This window comes from Coturnix japonica, chromosome 1, assembly GCF_054131305.1.
Source record: "Coturnix japonica strain WE chromosome 1, WE-NBRP24, whole genome shotgun sequence".
NCBI lineage: Eukaryota > Metazoa > Chordata > Aves > Galliformes > Phasianidae > Coturnix > Coturnix japonica.
Window position 1 is genome coordinate 65,535,461 of NC_140663.1, and position 18,479 is coordinate 65,553,939.

The 18,479-nt window shown below is 38.4% G+C and overlaps 1 protein-coding gene across 2 annotated transcripts in view; it reads right to left on the reverse strand.

Annotated features, from left to right (window-relative positions):
- NTF3 (neurotrophin 3) overlaps positions 1-16,086 on the reverse strand; it is a 53,365-nt gene extending 37,279 nt beyond the window's left edge. For both annotated transcript variants that reach the window (XM_015871474.3, XM_085522282.1), the window contains exon 1: positions 15,936-16,086. In XM_015871474.3, the coding sequence (XP_015726960.1) occupies positions 15,936-15,953 (18 nt within the window). In that variant the 5' untranslated portion in view covers positions 15,954-16,086. The remainder of the gene's footprint in view (positions 1-15,935) is intronic.
- Positions 16,087-18,479: the final 2,393 nt, after the last annotated feature.

Here is an 18,479-nt window from a genome sequence, read left to right on the forward strand (position 1 = left end):
TAAACACAGTGTAGGAAAAATCAAGAAATAACTTCCTGCGTTCTCAAAGATAAAGGACAATTTCTAAGAATAACTGTAATTTTCAAGTCACTTCAACGATAGGATGAAAACAAATATTTCCAAAATAATTTATCTTCAAGATAATTTAGCCCTTGTTGAGTCTGATTGATTTGATGCTCATAACTGGCAGAACTGGGCTTGTGCTGAACAAACTTGACACTTGTCCCTTTATGTAATCATTAGGTCTTCCAGATGGCAGAGTTTACTTCTCCCCATCTGTTCCTATTCAGGAAAAAAAAAAAAAAAAAGGAAGGAAAAAATGAAAGTGCTAAAATACAACTTCACGAGCTTTTTTTTTTTAACATTCTTTATGCTGTACCTGTGAAGACTAGGGGTGATCCCTATGACTTTTTGCTTTGATGAAAGTTAAATACTGTGTTTTATGTTTCAGTTCTTCCATAAAAAAATTCATCTGAATGAAATTCATGGAGAAAAACATTGAAAGAAGCAGAGTGACCAAATCAACACATATTTGCAGAAAGAGCAAACAAAACCAACAAATGAACATGGCATCAGACTCATGATTAGATAATATTTGATGTAATCTAGCAGTAAACAGGTCAGAGCAGAATTTCAGATGAAAATTTACTGTTCTAGATTTGGAAAATTGTTTCTACATTCAGAAAAGATTTTGTAGAGAGACAAGTGCTATCAGATAATGTGGAAAACATTTAAGAAACAATTAGAATAACAAGTCTCTAGGGATTACTTTATTAAGTAAAGTTAACATAATCAACTTTATTGTCCTGGCTGAAGGAACACATGAATATCTTAAATAGCAAGAAGCTCTGTGTACCTTTGTCTTCTCGCACAGATCAAGGTTTCTGCCTCTGTCCACCCGAAAAGAGCACACTGTCCTGGGAGATGTGGAAAAAAATCTATGACTTAGTTCACCTTTCCTAGTGAGTCTGAATCCAAGAGAGGGGACATGGAAGAGCAGATGCTTGTCTTCTAGATGGCACAGACTGCACTTGCAATGCATGTGTCACAGATTGCTGGCTCATAAAGTGCTGTCTCTTCTGCTCCATCTGAGCTTCTTTACATGTAGGAGTGTTTTATAAGTAGTCAAGTCTTCTAAGTCAAGTTTTTTAGTGATCCACAAAATGCATTTGGGGAACTTGTTTCTGGAGAGCTTTGCAGAGCCATTTGATCAAAAATAAACCTAGTTATCTTGGTAAAGTTTTGCTAATTGATGAGATAGATGATCAAGAGAATCTTTCATAGCATAGTGATGCATTGTGCAGGCATGCAAGTTTGTTTAACATTACTCTGGGGATCTCTGTCCAGATTTCTGCCTGGCTGTAGGTTTAGCTCCATTGTCCTTGCAACGTGCTCTCTCTAAAAAAGATCTTTTTCCAAAGAATGAACTTTCCAAGCATATTTATTAAAATATTATTTAACTTCAGTAATGATAGCCTATATTTTGACTTCTTTCCTGAAGAACACCATTATAAAAATGACCAGAAGAAGAGAAATAATGAAAAATAAAATTGAAAACAAAGTTCTAATCTAAAATCATACTGTGCTAGGCCTTTCTACCATTATTTAGGGCTCTCCTGTTGCGAACATCTCTTGTGTTGAAAAGGAATGAATAAAATGCAAGTTGGATGGGGGATAGTATGAAGATTTTAGTGGAGTAATGGAAGTCCACTTGAATTGTAAATTAGACATGACAAATCTTTGAAGAATATGCCACCTGGTTGGTTTGGATCTTTAAACCACAGATCATTTTAGGAGATATTGGACTGTATTAGGAGATAGATTTTGTTGGTTTTAATTCTCCAATTCTGAGGAATTCACACCTCTCAACTCCAGCAGCTTTCACTGTCCCATGTGAGCGGATGTTGTTAAGCCCTGGATTGCTCCAAGCTTCACTGGCTTTGTCTCTGTGTCTGCAAGTATCAATTTCCTGGGCTGAATAATTTCCTGGATGGCTAATATCTCTAGCAGTCAACAGAGAGATCAATAAGAAGACAGGTTTTCAACCAAGGGGGAAATCTGCCAAGTTTTAAACTGTATGTCCTAGTGGCCTTACTTGAAACTTAAGTGTACTTGGGGAATTATTTCCTTCTGAGAAATTGACAAATGCCAGCAAAGAAATCTACGTGCTACAATTATTCCTGTCAAATATAACAGTTGTCTAATATGGATATACTCTCTTCCTCTTTTGAATTTATATGATTCAACATACTAAAATGCTTTGCATGTGAATCCATGGTTTTAAAACAAACATCAGGACTCAAATTTAAGGTTTGTTGAAATACTCGCTGGTTTTGGTAGGATTGTCTAGGTGTTGCTCAGATCAGAATTTGGCCTGTAATCAGAAGCATTTAATCATTCACTCATCTGGCAAGTCCTGCTTTTATAACACTTGTGAAAATAAATATAAATGTGTTGAATTAATTTAAGTGCTGTTGTCAAACAGTCATCAGAGACTGAATCAGTAAAGGCACAATCTGAACCTGAGACACTGAGAAGGATGAAGGCAATGAAATGAATCCACCAAAAAATAACCAATCCAATTTGCTTTATGATGATTCAAATAGCAGCAAACACTGAAAATTCATCAGTTTCCATTTCAAATGAAAAATTAGAGGATTTAGAATAAACAAGGGAGGAAAAAAAAGCAAATTGAAAAGAAAGGGATAATTCTCATAGAAGAAAGCTAGGGGAAACAAACAAACAAACAAACAAACAAAAAATATTAGAATATTCTACTGGAATTAAAAAACATACATATTTTCCTAAAATGCAAAACCTTCCAGGGATCCACATATCAACAGATATGTAAAGGAGCTTTAGCTTCTGATGGCAAGATTTAATTTTACATAGCTTTTTTTTAAACTCATCTACTATTATTTTGCTGTTTCTCTTAAATTAAAAAAAAAAAAAAAAAACCCTAAGAAAAACAATCTATTACAAATTACACTTAATACACAGAAGCAGCCAGACTCTGTAAGTACACAGACTTTCCAGGGTTTACTTTTAGCTGGGACTTATAAATAAAGCAAGACCAAGATATAGTGATGAGCACTGGCACACAAAACAATTTTCATGTGGGTTTTTCATATAAGTACCATGAAAAAGCACAGAGGAATGTGGTGCTAGCAGTACTCACTGTGTCAGAGCAGAAAGGGTGACTTTTTTAACACAGAGACTTGTAAAGTCTAAGACATTCTTATAAATGAGATGAATGTTTGTAAGAGTTTTGGTTTGTGGCTAACATATTCATAGTATTGGATTAACAATGCTTTCCTTGCTGTCGATTCTAAAACTTCTGGTTATTTCAAGGAAATAAGTATCAACTTTGTTTTTGAAAATCCTGGTTTTTGAACCTTAGGACCAGCAGTTTCAAAAGACTAATAGTCCTTATCTGCACTAATACCACAGAATTTTAACTATAGCTACTTTCATCTTTGTGTATGAATGAAGAAGCTTCTGGGTAGTCCTTGTGAAAAGGAAATGCTTTAATAACATACATTATTCGTTATCAAATGAAAGTTTATTTTCCTTAATTTATTGAAAAAGAAGTTTATTTTGTCCAAAGACTTGATGACAATTCTGCCAGTGTAAGCTGTTGTCTTCCCTGTGCTACAAAAAGTGAACTGAAATTAGAAGCAAGTGAATGAGAGGCATGGAGGAGGGCAGGAAGGGCTCAATGGGGGCTCCATAAGGAGTCTGGGAAATGAACAGATACTGTAGTTGTGAATGGTGGTGATGAATGAGCTACTCTACACACTAGCACTACAGCAAGATTTCTGAACCCTTACAGGAAAGTGGTTAGAAATGTCATGAGGGGCAATGAATTGGATGATGCAAAAAAGAGCTATTGTAGTGGCAGACCTAGTAAACTAAAGATAGGGCAAGGAGAGTGCTAGGAAGGCCAGAAAGAGGAGGACAAAGAAACAGGATGCACTGTACTCGTAGTGCAGTCACACATCAAACTCTACTTTTCCATTCATATACACATATGCATGCATTGGTGTCTCTCATCTACTCTGCAAAACAAATCTGACTTGAAAATTAAATGTAAGTTGTAAAACAGGATACTTGTAAGTAAACTATCAAAGCTGATGTACTGATCTCTTCAGCTGTTTCATTTAGCCCTGTGAATATATTAAAGGGTAAAGCTGCCAATAAATAGTACAGAAGAGAAAAAAATGTACTGCAAATGAATAAAAGGGTGGAAAGAATGAAGAAAAAAAAAAAAAAGGATAAAAAGTGACAAGAAAAATAGGCAGAAAATAAGAGACTAATAATAGCCCAAGATAGTATACTAGGGAAAATAATTTCAAAGAATGTATATTAAATATTAGGGAATAAGTTGGTAAGGCATAATATTGCATAATATTGAAAATTAGGTAGCTATGCTTTAAATAATAAATTAGTGTTGAATTTATTACAGGAAGATTATATTTATATTAGAAGAGAGAAAGATGAGAGAAATAGTACAAAAATTTAATATAATTACATAAGATGTGCAAATGCAGAGTGGTATCAGACAGATGAAAGATATCTTATACTTTCAGAATATCACCCTTAGTGTTGGATGTACTAGTGGTACGCAGATGTGGATGAAATGAAGTCAGAAAACTGTAATACGTATCCCTAAAAATTTATTTGAGAAATGAGTGGAGGAAATAACTTTGTACTTAATGTGGGAGCTCTAAAAGAAGAACCAAATAGATATTTTATGGTTTTTACAACCCAAGAAAAATCTCAGCACATGAAATGACATTTTCCTTCTTAATACTGATACATTTGTTACCTAATCTAGAGCAGGGTAGAGTTTATCTTTTGCTAAAACGGCATCGCTGGACTATGTATTTGCTAATGCCTTACATTTTGGTTTTGTGCATGCTGCTAACATTCTAGGAATGGGTAGGAGTGGGAGGGAAGAGCAAGGGAAAATGTAGAGATGCTTCCACAATCCTCTAAAGTATTAAATATTTTCAAAGTGTCCTAGTCCTTCACCCCTGGGACAAAGTTGTTTTCTTCAGAGTGTCTGGTATGTTGCTATACTTTGGGTCTACGAAAAAGTTTATAGTTTATGGAGAATGTTAATAGTTGCTGCTTAGCAGTGTAATATATAGCCAAAGACATACCAGTTTGTCATCTCATACTAACTGGGAGAGAACAGAATCAGAGCAGATGACTTATAAATGCCAGAGAAGAGTTCTGAAGGAAGCAGGAGCTTGTCTTTCTTTTGCTGCTCAGGGAGTGAGCTGGGTATTCATTGGTAGGTGATGAGCAATTGCTTTTGCACCAGCTGTTTTATACATTCTTGTATGTATATGTATATATATAGATAGAACTATTATCCTTTTCCTTTTATTAAATATGGAGTATTATATTATATTATTATATTATAATATATTATATTATATGTATTATATATATACATTATATATATTATATTATTATTATATATAATATATAATATATTATTATGTATTGTATAATTATATATTATTATATATTATTAATAACAATATATGATATTATATAGTAATTATATAATGAAAATATATATTATTATTATATATTATGATATATGTTATTATATATATTATAATATATTATAGTATAATAATGTAATATAATATATATATAGAGAGAGTATTATATTATATTATAATATTAGTATATTTAAATTAGTTAAATCTCAACTCATGAGTTCTACTTGTTTCTTTTTCCTAATTGTTTTCCCCATCCCACTAAGAAGAGTAAGCAAGTATCAATGTGGTACTTAGCCACCTGCTGGGTTAAACCACAACTATCATTTTTGGCACACAGCATGGGACACAAAGGATTAAGATAACAGTAGAGCTGACTGCAGCATGTTAACAGAAGATCTTTAAGAGTCTTCTCCAGAAACTGTATTGTGTAGCACCCTGTGTGCTGCTTATTTTCCCTGCTGCATTGTTTGCCATTACTGGGGATTAGATAAAGTTTTTATTTTGCTGTGTTGTGTGACTTTGACTTATATAATGATAAAATTGGCAGCCGAGAAACTGCTGTTTTGTGTGTATTCATCATTGCAGTCATCTTTGGGTTCTGGAAGCCATATTCTTTATACTATCAGTATTATCAGTTTGTCAGCCTCTCTTTCACTTTTCCTTTCCCTAGAACTCAAGAGCTAGTTACAGTAGTTCTTGAGAAACTTGAGTTTCTATGTGATGATCAAACCAGTGTGAGTTGTGAATGTGTCTAAGGTTATGTTGAAGATTAAACAATTATTTAAGAAGAAAATCCTGAGATCTGCCCCAAGGCAGGATAGTTCTGAGTGGCAAGGAGTAGAGGATGGTATGGGCAGGTGCCTAGAGCAGCAGGCACCCGCAGTGGTTTGGACCTTCACCTCTGAACAACAGCAGAACCCTGAAAAACTAGTAGAATATTTCAAAAAGATCTGATGTTGCCCCAGCAGTCCTAAAGAGGGATAAATCACTGCAGCATGCAGGGCCTGTCCTGTGCCAACTGAGCCTTGTGGTTGATCCAGCTCCTGTAACGAGCTCTGTGGTTGCTCTAACTCCTGCAATGGCCCTTGTGATTTCTCTGCCTCTTGCCACAACTCTGCAGTTTCTCCAGCTCCTGCAATGAACTTGGTGTCTGCTCCAGCCCTCATGATGGACTCTCTGGCTACTCCAACCCCTGTGACAGATTGCGCAGTTGCTTTGACTTTTTTTGACTGACCCTGCTGTTACTCCAACCCTACTGAAAGGCCCAGCGGGTGCCATGATCCTCACAACTAGTCCTATAGTCACTCCAGGCCCTGTGACAAACGCCACAGTTCAAGTGGGGAACCAAATAGTGCCAATATCAGTTTCCTCTATAAGCAAGATGAAAAACGTTCACAAAAGTCAGAATATTTAGCAAAAAGAGAAGCTTATAAGTTCAGAGGGAAAAAAAATGGAGTGTGACCGTCACAAAAGCAGGGGGAGAAGAGGAAATAGAAACCATGTGACTCCTAACAATAAGTGATCTGTGAGATCTGCAAGATTACAATTGTCGGTGAAGTGATGAAAAACCAATAGTGGACAAAGTGGTAGCCTGCCTTGACAGTATAGTCTCTCTTCCTCCACAAGGGCCTGTGAGTAAGCTGCAGAGAAATTGGTTCAACCACTCAAAGCAAATGAAAAAGCTTCAACTGCTCCTCCTGCTGTACAAACCCCTGTTTCATCCATGAGGAGTAAGCATTCCTCTACTAGAGAGAGGATATAGTAGATATACACCATGTACTATTAGGTGGTTTTACCTTCATGGCCATGGAAAGGATATGGGGAAGTGGAATCGAAAAGCCACCTCGACCCTACAGGCGTGGATACTTGGGTTGTAAGGGAAGACAATCACAAGAGTGAGTCTTCCATGGAATATGGAGGCTTCAGTTTCCAGCAGGCAGCTCTCCAGACAGCAAAGATGATACTGCAATCTTATATCCAAGGATGACAAGGATGCCTTTTGGTTCTCATACACAAGAGATAAGTAATGAATACCATAACCAAAACTAGAGGGACTCTTCCTCCAGCCAGATGCAGGAAAGGCACAGTTGGGTGTATTGGACTGTGTAGATTTGATGGCCTATCACTTCAGAACCAAAGAAATATGAAGCTTTAGTGGACACCTGTACACAGCATATTCTAATGCCATCCAGTTATAAAGGAGTAAAACCCATCTGTATTTCTGGGATAAGGGGATAAGACTGAGACGGGATTTTATTAGTGTTTGCAAATATCTTGAGTGTGAGAGACACAAGAATACGGCCAACCTCTTTTCAGTGGTCTGTGAGGACAGGACAAGTAGAAATGGCCATGAACTGGTGCATAGGTAGTTCCACGGTAATGGCCCAAAACCTGAATGTAGGAAGTTCCATACAAACATGTGGAAGAACTTCTTTATGTTAAGGGTGACAGAATATTTGAACAGGTTGCTCATGGAGGTTGTGAAGTCTCCTTCTACAGAGATATTGAAGACCTTTCTGAATGCCTACCTGTGCAATCTATTGTGTTCCTTTAGCAGGAAGGTTCAATTCAACAGTCTCTTGAGGTCCTTTCCAATCCTTGCAATTCAGTGATTCTGTGATTCACAACATCTCTGGGCAGCCTGTTGTGCTTCACCACACTGTGAGTAACAAACGTCCTTGTAATATCTTCTCTAAAAATTTCTTCTTTTAATTAAAAAGCATTCCCCCTTATGCTATCACTAACAAAATGTATAAAGTCAGTCTCCCTTGTGTTTATAAGCTCCCTTTAAGTACTGGAAAGCTGCAATGAGGTCTCCCTAGAGCCTTCTCCAGACAGAATAAGCCCAGCTGCCTCTGCCTTTCTTCATAGAAGATGCCATAGCCCTTTGATCATCTTTGTGGCCTTCTTCTGGACACTCTCCAGCAGCTCTAAATTTTTCTTGTGCTGGGGCACCCAGGCCTGGATCCAGTACTCTAGCTGGGATCTCATGAGGGCAGAGAAGAGAAAAGCAATCCCTCTCCCTGCTGGCCATTCCTCTTTAGACGCAGCTCATGACATTGTTAGCTTTCTGGGCTGCAAGAGCACACTGCTGACTCTCATCCAACTTTTTATCCACTGGGGTCCCCAAGTCCTTCTCTGTAGAGCTGCTCTCAAGGAGCTTTACTCCCAGTCTGTATAACCTATAAGAATACTTAGGTTACTTCAATGAAAGTACAACACCTTGCACTTTGCCTTGTTAAATCTTGTCAGGTTCACCTGGACCCACAATGAGAAATTATGCTTGTTCACATCCTGGCTGTGGAAAAAGCCATAGGAGAGGATGCTTAGAACTTGTCAAACCACAGAGTTATTCAGAAGCAGCTGATGGGTTTAAATTTCACAGTCACAACCTGAATTCACCTCTGAGGGTAGATAAGCCTTTAAACGTTCATGTATAGTACAGTATACTTTTCCTTCTGTAACTGTCTGGCTTGATGTCAGATAGCTCTGAAAATGTTAACTTAGATTTCTGGCAAATAGAAGCGAAGAAATAAATGTATCTGAGTTAATTAGATAAACAATTTCTTACATGTTAACTCAGGTAACATAAGACATGCAGTAAGTACAGTAGGGACAAAACCCAGATAAAGGAATCTAGTGCAGGAAGATGTTAGCAACTGAAAAGTAGCACTTAAGTTCCACAATGGGTAACACACACAGCTGAAGCACAGAAAATGTTGGAGGAGTGCTGTAAAACTTACCAAGAAAGAAGAAATCCTTGAGGAATGTTTTCATTGCCTTTGGTACAGGCATGTAACAGATAACAAAAATGGGGCCTGTTCAATGTGATCTGTATATTTACACGGCTAGATGAGAGGTAACTCACTCAAAATTACAAGCAGTATAGCACTGAGTCATGCACTGTTTTTGTGACGCTGCTTGTTGGAAATATGGAACTGCCATCCTTGTCATATGAATTTAAATCTAACCAACAGGTTACTTTCTTGAGCTTCTCATGACTACCAATGAATTTAGTTACAGGGACAAGCTGCTATACTGGGCTTGCTCAAACAATGAGATGCTTGTATCACACAACCACTTAACTGGATGTATTGTGCTCTTTTATTCCCAGCACTGGAAGACAGCTGCAGTATCACCTGACTTTGTAGTCATCATCATGAATACAAAGGACTTCAGGTGAATGCAAACACTCCATGCTCCTCACACTGAGCACATATGATCTACTCATGCTTTGAACACTTTCCTGTAACCACCTAGTAATAATAGTGCCTGTCAAACCCTTTCTCTTCTCCCAGCCAGCTGGCAGATTGAATTACCATTTGCTTTCTATAAGCTAAACGGTTAAACAGGGAGAAAGTGTGCAAAGGAAGGCTAGGGTTTTAGCCTAACCTGCACTGGTGGCAGTTTTTTTCCTGTGAGTTCAACACGGTTGTTTTTTGTTTATTTCTTTGTTTAGTTTGGTTTCTTGTTTTTGTTTGTTGTTGTTGTTTTTCAGGAATTGATCCCTAGAAAAAAATGGAAAGAGATTTACGAACTTTCATGTGACTAATGCTATGTAACGTAAGGAAGGGTGGCAGATGGCCCACTTTATCACTGCTGGGAGAAGCACTCAATAACAGCAGTTTGCACAGGCAGGACAAGGTGCTGTAACTTGCTTGCAGGTTCACAACCAAGGGAAGTACTCTTCATGTCTGCCAGTATGGTAAACAATTGCCTGAGAGCTAAAGCTGATGTTATAATAGCAAAATTTCCTAAGATGCCTAACATATCCACTGAGACAGAATTGGTAAGAAATGAGACTTCAGTTCAGACAGTTGGTAGCAGTGCCTTGAACCTTCTCCTGGAGATAAGGTAAGTACCAACACAAGATATACTCGTATGGATAATCTTTCACAACAAGGAGCTGGGTTGCAAGAAGCAGTTAAACGGCTTTGTAGTATTAGAGATGCTAAGAGAGAAAGAAATGGGTTGTTTAATAGTCATATTCCAGAAGTGAGCAACACTAAAAGGAAGGCACTTTGGTTCCTGGTGATCCACAAAAGCAGGGCTGCAATTCGGTTCACATTCTCCAGCTTCACCCCCAAAGCTACAAATGCTTTTACAACTATGGGCACCCAAGACCAAGATCTGCAAGAAAAAATCATACTGGCAACCTGCATATAGTGGGTGACTCCCTTTTAAAAGGTATTGACTTTTCTTTCTGCTGGATTGACAGGGTTTCTTGGGAGGTATGCCGCCTCCTGGAATCCAAGATCCAGGACATTGCTGAAAGTATGCCACAGCATGGACTACTATCCCCTGCTGCTCTTCCACATGTTCATGAATTACACTGGAAGCCAGAAAATGGGCAGAATCAAAGAAAACTATAGAGCCTTGGAAATACAAATGAAAAACACTGGTTCCCAAGTTGTCTTCTCAGTTTTGCCAGCTGAAGGAAAGAGGAAAACCAGAAATAGTTGTATAGTTCATATCGGTTCCTGGGTACATGGCTGATGCTTGCATGAGTGTTTTGGATTTTATCACAGTGGGGTTTTCTATGAAGATTATAACCTGTTAGGGAGGAATGGAGTCCATATGTCTAGAAGAGACAGGGCAATCTTCAGCAGCAGGCTGACTAACCTAGTGAGGAAGGCTTTAAACTAAAGGACTCAAGAAGCATGGTTGAAAATGGCAATGCTGATGCTCTGCTTATGGCTGGAGGATAAGCCAGGCCAACCAGAACAGTGACAAGTGCTCCTTAGCTGCCTCCCATTACATGACCCAGAATGCCAGCCACCTCAATGGTGTGTATAGCTATGGGGGACCCTTCTGAATCCCTAGGAATGTATGATAAACAGGTGGAGAGCTCATGGATGAAATCTAAGGGGCAGGCAAATGTGGGACACACCACTGTCAATATTTACTACAGGTTGCCTGATCAGAAAGAAGTTGATGAGACCCATGGACAGTTGAAAACAGTCTCACAATCACAGACAAGGGAAAATCATGCTTGACCAATCTTGTAGTATTCTATGATGTCATCACTGGCTGAGTAGGTGAGAGGAGAGCAGTGGGTGTTGTCTATTGTGACTTTAGCAAGTCTCTTGATGCTGTATCCTGTAACATCCTCATAGTTAAGGAAATGTGAGATAGATGAACAGACAGCAAGGTGGGTTGAGAACTGGTTGGCTGACAGAACTCGATGTGTTGTGATCAGCAGCCGAGAGTGCAGTTGGAGACCAGTAATTAGTGGAATTCCACAGGAGTTAGTCCTGGGTGTGGTCTTGTTCAACATCTTCATCGGTGACATAGTTGAAGAGGTAGGGAACACCTGCTACAAGTTTGTGAATGACATGAATCTGAGAGGAGTGGCTAATACACCAGAATCCTGTACTACCATTCTGTGAGACCTGGACAGACTAGAACGTTGGGTGATGTGGAATTTTACTATGTTCTACAAGGGCAATTGGCAAAGTCCTGCTCCTGGGAGGAATAATTCCATGTATCAGTAAAGGTTAGGGGCTGACCTTCTGGAAAAGAGCTTTCCAGAGATGGAGCTCCTGGTGGCCTATAAATATCTTAAGAGTGACTATCAAGTGGATGAGGTCAGGTGTTTTTCGGTTGTGTCCAGCAACAGAACAAGGGACAGAGAGAACAATCTGAAACACAGGAAGTTCCACATGAACTTGAGATAAATCGTCTTTACTTTGAGGGTGGCAGGGCACTGCAACAATCTGCCCAAAGAAATTATGAAGTCTCTTTCTCTGGAGATACTTTGCTGTGCAACCTACTCTAGGAAACCTGCTTTGAGCAGAATGGTTAGACTTGATGATTTACAGAGGTCTCTATCAATTCCTGTGATACCATGATTCTGTGATTTTATATATCCACACATCTATCATCACTCACAAGATGCATTTATCTGCGCTTTGCTTGCTTGCCTCTTGCACTTAGCTCCCAAGCTGCTCTACATCTATATATGCATTATCTCCTGTACTCTAAGACAGCCTTCATCAGAGTAAGAAGCAGATAACTGCAGACTATCTACACCCTCACAAAATCCTTCCCAATCCTCATTGCTCTTCCCTTCACCACCCTAAATTGTTGTCATTCTCCCAGGTCCCACACCCAGCTCCATACTTGTTACCTATACCTCGTTTATTTTGAGCATACTGCATACACAACTCACTTATCAGACAGCTGTTCGCTTCTACCACCTTCTCTTCTGTAATCCTTACAAATACACATAAACTGGCAATTTCTCTTTTTGCTCACACACCACCATTTCTCATCCCTTGTTACACAAGCTGTCATTCAATCCCAATTCATGCCCCACAACTCCTAACTCCACTCACCTATCCACACACTTCACACTTCACTTTTAACATTAGTACAGCCATGTAGCCTATAAAGTACTGCAGGTAGTTCTCTCTCTCATTCCTTCTCTCAACCCTTTATATCTTTAGTCCTTTCTCTGCAAGCACATTTGTTCCATTCCCTTTTTCTGCTTCTGTTAGCTAGTACCTACTACAGAGTCATAAGTACATTTGTTGCCTCTCGCTTAATAGAATATCACCCCTTTTTATTTGCATGTGTTCTCCCAACCTCGCATTTCTGTTTGTTACTTTCCACTGACTGCAGACAAGGAGGCATCCTTTATTTCTAATGGACAGGTAACTATTGCACCTTTGAACTTCTTCCTCAGTTTGATTTCAAAGTAACACAAAACTAATATTCCTCTTACCCTGTGCTGTCTTATCCTATACCTCCATTAGACTACCCTTTGCCCACACATCTCTTCAGAAAAGCCAGCTCTTAATGTCACCCTTAAACCCTCTTTATTCTTTCCTCGTCCTCATGCTTCATGAGAACTTCCACATCTTCTTATTTACAGTTCACCCTGTCCCCATAATTTTACTTATCTTGCATTTCCTCGCAGTACCTTCACACAGCTTTTTCCTTCATTCTGCCTTTGCTTCATAACCAGTCACAACATGTCCATAATACTACAGCAGGCTTATAGCCTCTGAAATTTCTCTCAGCTCTCCATGCTTCTCTCCAAATATATGAAAGATGCACTGAAAGTAATGCCTCCTATTTTATTTTGTTGGCCTACTACGTCAGAGGTGGATATGAAAGACAGGCCACATTCCAGACAGCCATGCAGATATTTATGAACGTGGTATGCAGGCTCTTCCTCGTTGCTAGTAAAAATGCATAATGAATCGAGATGACTGCTGAAAAATACTGTTTTCTAGCTGAGAATATGCTATATCAAATAGTGTAACTGTGCTCTTTGTTGCAATTTAATGGAAATAAACAGGAAGGTGTTACTTTCAGAGAAACCTATGTACATTTTTCTTCCTCCTCCAGACATCCTTCCTGCACTGTGCTTTCACCTTTCTCTCTACACTCCCACTGCATACTCAGCCTCCTCCCCCCCCCCCCCCCACCCTTGCAGACTCCAACATCCTTGCAGGTCCTTTTCATATTTTCACCCAGTATCCACTCTGCATCTTTTCCCATTCCTCACAAGTGTTATTTCCGTTTCTGAGCTCCTAAACTTTTCTCCATCCATGAAGATCCTCTTTGTCCAGTTGACTTGCAGTAGTTCCCCTTTTATGCTACCTTTGCATGGCTTGCCTGCTCTTACTACCCCAATATATAGCACAGTACATTGTGGATTATTTTCAGTACTGAATACTTTGCCTACAGACTCCTGAGGTATTTTTTTCTATGAATTATTGAGTTAATTTTTCCCTAGGAAAAAATAAAAAATAAAAAGCACAAAATATATTGGTTACCTCGAAATATACCATCTTCATACAAAAGGCACTCCTGTCCTGACCATTCTGGTTTACCTTCTCCCCATATTTTGAGTTCTCCATCTGCAATTGTACCCAGTTTTCCTCCCCCTACCATGCTCACAGACAGCTTCTGGTACTGACGTGCATCTAAAAGCAGGCTTTATACTACATGTTGTTGAAACCATGCTTAACTCTCATTCTCAGCTTCTTTGTCTATTTTGTCACAAAGCAAGGTAGGTGTATGTTCAGTTAGATTTTCATTTTTCTGTTATCTTAAGTGTTCTTGTATCACTCCTCCACTTACACACTTGCACAGGCCACATATTTCAGTGCCTGAGAATGTCTTTCTTATTTGTCTGGGTATTTTCCTGAGGGCACAGTGTTAAGTCAAACTTTACATACCATTTGCACTTCTCATGCAACAAATCACATGAGCCTAAGAGCTAAGAGTGCTTTCTGAAGCACTGTGGTTCATATCTATTGTCTGGGCCATACAGCACACTTCTCTGTTTATTTTAAAAGGAAAGAAAAAGCACATACCCACTCCTCTCTGAATAACTGGTTTTGCAATATAGGAATGAGAGAATGTGCATGGCAGCCCTATTCAATCTAAAATATCCATCTCTCTGAATAATGTGTATTTATAGTTCAAGAGATAGGATCAGCACAGAGCTTTCTCGTTTATTTTAATAAAGGATTAAGAACTGATCAGAAAACTATCTAAACCATTCAAGGATTTTTTCCCCTCTTGGCTAATAACATTTGGTAACACCATAAGGACTCTCCAGTAACTAATGCTTTAAGCTGCATTTCAGCTGTTTAGATGAGAACCAGCTTTCTATTTTCCTCTCTATATGTATGTATTTATTTGTTGTGTGCTGCATTCCTAGAAGACACTTACTGAACACTGGAAATTGTAGCATAAGAATAGTCTCCCTGCCATCCTAGTACAAAGTGAGTGTATCTTTTTCACCTAGACACAGATGTACAGGGAATCCTTTGATCTCCAGTTCCTTCCAGAGAATTTAGTGTTGGGTTTGTGGAGAAGGGAGATTGATTCAAAGGTCACGAGCAGGATTTTCAGTTCTTGACAAGCACAAAAAATAACAAAGCTCCAATGAAGTTAAGTACCCGAGACAGGAAAGGTCTAGGAATTAGGAATTTCGACTTTGCGTGTCATGGGCTCTAAGTTTCCCTTAGGGCAAGACTGCTGTGTATGCTGAGGCTGGTTCCTGCAATCTTTACTCAAGATTTGCAACTCCTTTTGTTACATCTGAAGTTTCTGGTTTCCGTCTCAAAATAAAACCAAGAGTCTCCTTTGTTTCTGCTCTTAAATCAGATTCCTTTAGCACCTCGTATTTTTCCTCCTCAGTTTTCTTACCAGGGACCTGAACAACAGTGTACAGAGCAGGAGGAGAGAGGAATCTCAGGAGTAAAGCAAGCTGTAGGGCAATTAGAGGTGGGGGAAGGAGGAGGCACAATGGGAAACGCAACAACATTTGGGACAGATCTACTTCTTAAAAGACACCCCTCCCAAACTACCATTGTAATTCTTTAAAGAATCCCTCTCCCCCCTCCTCTCCCCGCCCTCTTAGGACTCTATCAGAAAACGTCAAATTTCTCTTACCGTGGTAGGAGTAACCATGGCATCCGTGTAAATGTTTCCAGAAAAGTCGACATGAAGAGAAAGGTAAATGTAAATATGTTCATTCAAAGTCCAAAAGTTGGTCTGCTTGGGTTGTGCAGAGTTGCTCTATGGGAGAGGAGCCTTTAACTCTGAGTCCCGTGAACATAATCTCCTCGATTATAACAAACCAGCTCAGCCAGATGGCTGTGTGCTCTGTAGATTAACCCCTTTATTGCCATGCTCTGCTTTCACTACCTACGGTTTATAAAAGTTTGCCTGGCTAGGGAATTTCAGAGACAAATACATTTTTTTTTCTTTTTAAATAATACAATTGTCATAAAAGTCTTTTTTTTTTTTTTCTTTTCTCTTGTATGCTTTACAATACCCATAGTGTGTCTTTTTTTATTATTATTATTTTTTCTAAATCCAACTGATGATTTCATTTCTTTTCCTGTCAAAATCTTTTCACATTATAAAGAAAAGTCTTAGTACCCAGAAATATTTCAAATAACTCTTTTGTTAAATCATAACCATATAACCATCTCTTCCGGACTGTGACTTTCAGAAGTACTTCACTGCAGGAATGTCTCTGCATTTGCGCTCTTGCAGTTCATTCCCTCCTCTCTGTCTGTCTCTTTCTCTTTCTTTCTCTGTCTCTCTCTTCCCCCCACACTTGCTTCGTCTCTCACATGCATACTCATGTACATACACACATGCAGTCTTTGGTCAAACTGCCATCATGTGTTTCTATTCTTACCCATATTTAGAAATTATTATAGGACATGTAAAACAGGTGAAATAGAAAAACAGAATTGAAAAGCCATAAACTTGCAGTCTCTCTCTGGATTTATTATTAGTATTGTTGTTATTACTTCCAAATTCTAGATACATTTATTTATTTTGTCATTGTTTCTCTCAGCCAAGTCACTCCTCACATCATAAAAATAGAAAGAATAGACCTTAGAGTGGAGTTTTGTCCAGATATGCCTCCAGTTTTGATTCGCAGATTAGTCCATTAGGAAAAAGATGGTGAGTGCCAAAAATATGGAAAGTTAATCAGCAACCAGTAGTGACTGGTTTCTAAAATTCTTATTTAGAGTGATTGCTCATAGAGATGGCTGATAAATTTAGCTGCATTCCTCTAAGTCTCCCTCTAAATTTACATGCTTAAGTCATCTTTCTTTTCTGTTTGATTCAAGCATAGTTGAACAAGTAATAACCATAAGAATCTGCTTATATAAGATAGACATAATACTACAAAATTGAAGTCATCAGATTGCTCCCTTAAAGAATGTTTCTTTCACAAGCTCATGAACCTTTCTCCTTTGTTGTTTAACAACAAGTTAACTGTTTTTATTTCCTTTCTCCTCCCTTTGTAAGGATGATTAGACCTCCAATGCTGTCAAAGCACTGTACCATCTTTTTAAAGTTAATTAAATATACCCAGATAGTTGTCACCATTTTATATTTTCTGCTGTGGATTGGAACATGGTAGGTGTTGTGTTTGTTGGTGTTGTCATTTACCTAAATTTTCTCAACCATAAGATAATTGTATTTAAAGAAGTCTAAATTCTACATGTTCAATCTGTTTCTTAAGTCCTGCTTATTTTCTTGAACTGCACAGATGTGGAAGGAGAGAGTACTGTTCTGTCACTGACTCTTAAGAGCGTTCCATTGAAAACTACTGCTTTGTCAATTCACACACACACACACACAAAACAAACAAACAAACAAAACAAAACAAAAAAACATGAAAAAAAAAAAATAAACCAAACCAAAAGACACTCCAAAACCCACAGAACACAAATCTTGAACAGTTCATGAGCCTTTTTGTCTTGGCTATTTGATTGAATACAGTTTCCATCCTTTTTAGATCTTTCTCAGCTAAAAGGATGTAAGAATTAGCTCCTTTCTGGGATGGCGATCCCAGCACTCTAGTCAAATCTGAGAAATGTCTAAAATATGACACAGCTTTTGGTCTCCTCAAGTAGATAAACAGCTCTAGAAATAGAAATCATTCCATTGGCTTGTGAATGCTCCCTCAGAAGTAGGCAAAGGGTTAAGCTTCTGAAAATAGCCCTACCCCTGGAACTTCACATTTGCAGGTAGTCCCGGAAAAAAGAAAAAAAAAAAGTGTAAAAAAAAAGTGTACAACTAAATAACCCAAGCACCCAAGGAAAGGGGCTGCCTCCATCTGATGGGAGGTGAATCTACCTGAGCCAGGCAGTATGCATGAATTGAGAGATTTTGCTTGGTACATGTTGTCTGTGTTTGTCAGACACCTTGTAACATGAGATGTGACAAATTAATCTTGCCAAATATGCATGCACTGTTAAAAGCATTGTGGACGGTGTGTTTTTACAGCTATAGAAAATGGAAACATGCCTGGTACTTGCAGTTTTGCACATTTTTCTCTCAAGATGTTTCTCTCCTTAAACTGCTTTTGTCTAGATATTTTTACATCTTCTGCTAGGTCATTTGGTGCAGTGTTAGATCTTGTTTTTAAATATTAGCCATAAAACACACAGATTTATTATTATTATT